Below are 5,688 nucleotides of genomic sequence, written 5' to 3' on the forward strand. Positions count from 1 at the left end.
AGAGTTGCATGTGTTGATAATTATGTGTGGTGCATCTAGCCATACCTTCTTTCCAAAGGAGCTGCGCGTGAGTAGGGGTACTAATGGATTTCTCCACCTAACTTTGTATTGGTTAAATACTAAAATTATTGGAATATAAGAAGGAAAAAAAGAGGAGATCATTCGAATATTACAGAGGGAAGGTTATAAGAGCGATGCTAAACAGTGTTCATGTGCACTTCAGTGAGTTTAACGTTAGTCATAACAGTGTTGTGGGTGTTTCATGCTAGCTAGATCCTATGTGCTCAGGATTTGTAAATTATAGGACAAAATGTGCTTAAAGTTATATTGGAAGGACAAAATTAAATATACCCTAAAGATAAGGGGATAAGTTTGGCCAAAATCTCAAATAAGGGGCTCCAAAAGAAAAACTAAAAATAAAAATACTAATCCTCTGCCTTTGTTAGTCCTACACTTTTTTCTTCTTTATTCTTCCTTCACCTCACCAGTACTACTCCATTTTATACCCATTAATTAAAGATTCATAATTGTGACATTCAAGAAGATTTGAAGGATTCGGCCAAGCTCCATTCGAGGTAATCTCATGGTCCAAAATTTAAGTCAGTGGGTTATTTTTTTGTGAATTTTGATATTTTATTCTACTAGTTAATTGGTGTTATTTCCTATTATCATTGTTGGTGTGTGATTAGATTCATTTGCATTAATCCATATGGAGGCGGACTCATGATTTAAACGTGATGATTTAAAGTTGGATTTTTGAAATTATGGGTTTATAATATAAATATTTGCTTAAAATTTTCATGTCGCAATATTGGGTTCAGTTGTACTTGTACCCAATATAAAGTAAGGTTGTTGCTGACTTATGAGAACTAAAAATCATTTTTCTTCTTCCTCTAATTGCAAAGCTTTGGTTGTACAATTTCATCTTTAAAAAAGAAATAAGGTTTTCCATTTGATGATTTTTTGAAAGAGAAACCATGAATTGAGAAAACGACATGACTTGAGCAATTACGTTTTCTTTTTAGAGCTATCAATCAATGTTGGGTCTGCATTGGTGTGTGTTGAATCATGTTGTTGATTTGGATAAATTGTGTAATGCATTAACCAAACACCAAATGAAATGGACTACAAATCTTATTGTAAAATAATGTTAATTATATCTATTAGCTTTGTGGATGTGAAAAATGAAGAAATAAGAGAGCTAACTACTTATGGATTGATTGGTGGTTAGTGATATGGTAGAAGGGATCCTCATATAAGATTATTAGGTCGTGTACAATTAAGAAACTTCAATATTTCTAGGTTTTTTCGTATAGATGTCTCTGCACAAGGTTACTCTTGATAGATTGAAGGATGAGTACTACTGCATCCCAGATTCTGCAGATTGTAAAAGAAACATCAGAACATGTGATGGTAAGACAATACAACTTGAACGATTAATCTCCTGTAGCCGCCTAGATTTGTTAAAACCCCAGCTAGTAACCTGATTTTAAAGGTATGAGGTGAGTCAATTGGTAGACAGACATATCGGTTTCGTTCAAGATATCCAATTGCCGAACTAAGCAATTTCTATACCAAACAAGTTCTTAAGTTGTCCAAAGTCTTTGTGGTATGAAAGTTAGTAAAGTGGTGCGGCATTAGTACCTCAATCACTTCCTGGGAATCTTTAGTCATAATAATATCATCCATATGAACAACTAGGTTGGGACACAGACGCCACGTAGGGTGTCAATAGAAATCAGAATGGTCCGACTCGGATCCATCATTTGGAAGAAGGAAACTAAATAGCTTTTGAAGGGTTTACATTTAAGGTTTGAAAGTTGGGGTAGTGCGGAATTTAACAAAATAGCTGTTTAATGACAATAACAAAGACAATAACGAGTCAAAGGATTTGGAGGAGGTTTTGTATGGTTGAAGTTTGATTTGGTTGGAGATTTTGAATCTCTTCTCCTAAATGTTTATGGACATTCTATGTTTCCTTTTACTTGGTATTTCAGTCAAAATATTGGTGGTGTGATGATTTTTATTTTTTAAATCATAAGCAGTTCTATTGATGTCGTACTAAGAAAATTCTAATCTGATTGATCAGAATGACAATTTATTTCACTCTTTTTTTTTTCCTTCCAATCTCTTCTTATTGTATGTAATTCTTGAGTAATATGTATAGAGTTGGCATTGGCACCATGGCTAAATCCAAAGCAGATGAGAAGATTCTCGGCTACAACGATGTTGTTCTCAGGCGATCAGATTTGGATATTCTCAATGGTCCTAATTATCTCAATGACCGCATCATTGAGTTCTATTTTAGCTATCTCAGCTCAAGCTTTCCATCTGACGACATATTGCTGGTACCACCTTCTATTGCTTTCTGGATTAAGGAGTGTCCTGATCCTGCAAGCCTGAAGGATTTCATGGAGCCACTTCATCTTTCTAGAAGGAAGTTGATTCTCTTACCTATCAACGATAATTCTGATGTGTGCATGGCTGAAGGTGGGATTCATTGGAGCGTACTGGCTTTTGAGAGAAACTCCAATGTATTTGTACATCATGACAGCAGCTACGGATTCATGAATGAGTATCACGCCAAACAAGTATACAAGGTTACTCTTCCTTATACAGCGTCCAGCGCCATTTACAAAGAATGTCCAGGCACGCCAAAGCAAGTGAATGGTTATGATTGTGGCGTGTATGTCTTAGCGATTGCACGAGTCATCTGTCAATGGTATGCTAGCAGTGGAACCCAAGATGCAGATACTCTGTGGTTCTCCCATTTGGAACAGGTCAGTCCAAGTGCTGTTTCTACGATGCGTAATGAGATTCTGGGTTTAATAAAAGGTCTGATGGCTGCACCTAAGAGTGTGGCGTAACCTCAATGAAGTGGGTGAAAATTATGGATGAATGGTGCTTAAATTCCAGCATAGACCAAACACACTAGGTAATTTTTTCTCGTGTACCTAAGTTTTGTGGCAAAATTACTCGGTACTTGTGTTGGTGGGAGATAGCAGGTACGGAATCGTCAAGGTGTGCACACGTTGGAATTGTTATATTAAAATATAAAACTAAAAGGCTTGATGACAGGGAGGTGCTCATGTTTCAGTTAGGAGTTTCTACTTGGCAGATAAGGGGTTTAGATGCAAAATTCCGGACTTGGTACTTTTATGCGCCTTACGTGTACTGGTATTGTAAAGACTTCTTTAAGAAGTTCATATTAGATTGTCAGTTGTCTCTCACAATTTTGTTGATATTTCAATAGAAAGCTAATGGAGAAAAAGTAGGGAGTACAGAATCTCAGTTTTCATACAATAATATTGAGTGATAAAGTGTAGTGATCGGTAGTACATATAAGGGGTCGTTTGGTTTGAATATAGGTTATGTTAGGGATAAAGTTATGATGGGATAAATTATGCTGAGATTAGTTATGCTGGGATTGTTTTTTATCCACTTTTGGTTTGTTGTATTAAAAATGACATTTGCATAATTTCTAAGAAGAAGGTATAAGTTATCCCGACACTAACTACCCCACCCCCTACAAGGTATAAGTTATCCCGGTATTAATTTTAATCCCGGGATAACTTATCCCAGGTTTGCTAACCAAACAAAGTATTAAGATGGAATTAAATTATCCCATCACTATTTGTACTTATACCTCATACCAAATGACCCCTAAAGGGTCAACTGGGGTTTCAAATGTTAAAGGGATTGTGGCAAATTGTGTGGTGGTGCCTCCGGTACCCTTGGAGACGTATTCAAAACGCTATATAGATTTAATTCAATTTTTTAGATAATGGAAAGGAATTCTTATTCGCGATCAGGGGCGGATGCACGATTAATGAAGCGGTGTCGCGGTGTCCGCTTCGTCGGAAAATTTTATTGAATATATGTATTAATATTGTAAGAAAATGGATAAGTAGGAAAAAATGACACTATTTGATATAAATTGTATCTTGGTGTGTTGGTTATGTGCTTGATTTTGCTCTAAGAGGTCAAAGTTTCAAGCCTCAACTAGCACATTTTTCTTTTGCAAATTTTTGAGAGAGCCTTTGTGGTTAAAAATTGTGATGAAGTAGAATTGAACTCAAGACATTTTCTAACTTAAGACTCAACAAAATCGATAAACTAATACTATTTCTTGTCTAGAAGTATGATAAATAAAATTATATTCCAGTTCTTTTATAAATTCCGACACCGCGTATAAAAATTTCTACGTACACCCCTATTCATGATGAGCTAAAGTTCGTAATAGAGATGCCGGAGTCATGGCAGTTATCGAGTTCAGATTAGACTTTTTTTGAGAATGTCTTCTGGGATAGTGGCGGGCCGTCGGCAATGGAAGTTGAACAAATGATGGGAGATGGGAAAAGTGGTGATCATTGAGTAGGCGATGAAGAGAAATTTGTGAGCGGTAATGGTGGAATGGGTGAGGGTGACGGGAAACATGGTGAAATGAATTTTAAAATGTGTTTACAAATTAAATAATTAACAAAGAACATATGAGAAAGGTTAATCTAGTCACATCATAAGTCTTTACATTAATGATAATTAGGTTAATAGAATTGTTACATAAAAAATAAAAAAAAAATGAGGTAAGCATAATATTTTTGTCATGCCCCAACCTGGGGAGGCGTGGCTGACACTCGGTGTCGTACTGGCCCGAGTGAACCACTCTGTAACTCATGATCGTTCGATGAAAACTAGAACATACATAGACCGACTTGGATGAACTCATTCTTTCTGTAACTATCATGGGCCAACAAGGCCACAACTCGTAATGTATTATTATAAGTGGGCAAACACTGTACAACGAACCATCGTACTCAAAACATGAATACACATGGGACGCCAAGGCCTCTGACATACTGTACATAATGAACTGGTGTATACAAAGCCTCAAAGAGTATTTGACATCGAAAGATGGTCGGAACAGGGCCCCAACCTATCCATAAGTCCGTAACAAAACTCTGACACGATGACTTATAGACTCGGCTGCACTCCAAATGAAGTGGAGTCTTAGTGATCCTTCGCTGATGCTAACCTCGTCTATTATGAGGGCTCGTCAAACTAATTACCTACACTTGCAGGCATGAAAGCAACGTCTACAACAAAAGGACGTTAGTACGAATAGTGTACTGAGTATGTAAGGTGGAACTGGAACATAACAATAAGCCAACATCAATGAGAGATATAAGAATCAATCTTAACCTCTAAAGTGCCACAGCGAGCCATGATATTCATACTAATATTTAATGCCTCTCTTTGGGACTAATATCCATATCGTAACATGACTGCCTAACTGATATGTGGTAACTGCCCGACCGATCGTAGCTCTGTGGTTAATGCGTAACTGCCCAACCGGCCGTAGCTCGGTGGTAAATGCATGACTGTCCGACCGGCAGTAACTCGGTGGTAAATGCGTAACTGCCCAATCAGCCGTATCTCGGTGGTAAATGCATGAAGAGCCTTTTATGATCATTAGGATATCTTTATCGTATGCCTCAATAGGGACTTAGGACCATACTTGGACATGCTTTGAATTACATTCACAGGAATGAATAACATAGACATCCTTAACTACTAAAAGTAGAACTATTTATGGAATAACTTTACATTTATGTTTTATTACCTGGATCATACCAAAAGAAGGAAGGATTAGCCTTAACATACCTTTGTTGGTAATGACTCAACATACAC

The 5,688-nt window shown here is 36.9% G+C and overlaps 1 protein-coding gene across 1 annotated transcript; it reads left to right on the top strand.

Annotated features, from left to right (window-relative positions):
• Nucleotides 1–417: 417 nt before the first annotated feature.
• On the top strand, nt 418–3,233 carry LOC104116036 (NEDD8-specific protease 1). The gene is made up of 2 exons (XM_009626806.4): nt 418–575; nt 2,168–3,233. The coding sequence occupies exon 2, from the start codon at nt 2,184–2,186 to the stop codon at nt 2,865–2,867; it is 684 nt and encodes a 227-aa protein (XP_009625101.1). The 5' UTR covers nt 418–575; nt 2,168–2,183; the 3' UTR covers nt 2,868–3,233.
• Nucleotides 3,234–5,688: the final 2,455 nt, after the last annotated feature.

The sequence above is a fragment of the Nicotiana tomentosiformis genome, chromosome 2 (assembly GCF_000390325.3).
Source record: "Nicotiana tomentosiformis chromosome 2, ASM39032v3, whole genome shotgun sequence".
Classification (NCBI taxonomy): Eukaryota; Viridiplantae; Streptophyta; class Magnoliopsida; order Solanales; family Solanaceae; genus Nicotiana; species Nicotiana tomentosiformis.

Excerpts from the sequence above, each read along its gene's own strand:
- LOC104116036 (XM_009626806.4), top strand. The coding sequence starts at position 2,184 with ATGGCTAAATCCAAAGCAGATGAGAAGATTCTCGGCTACAACGATGTT.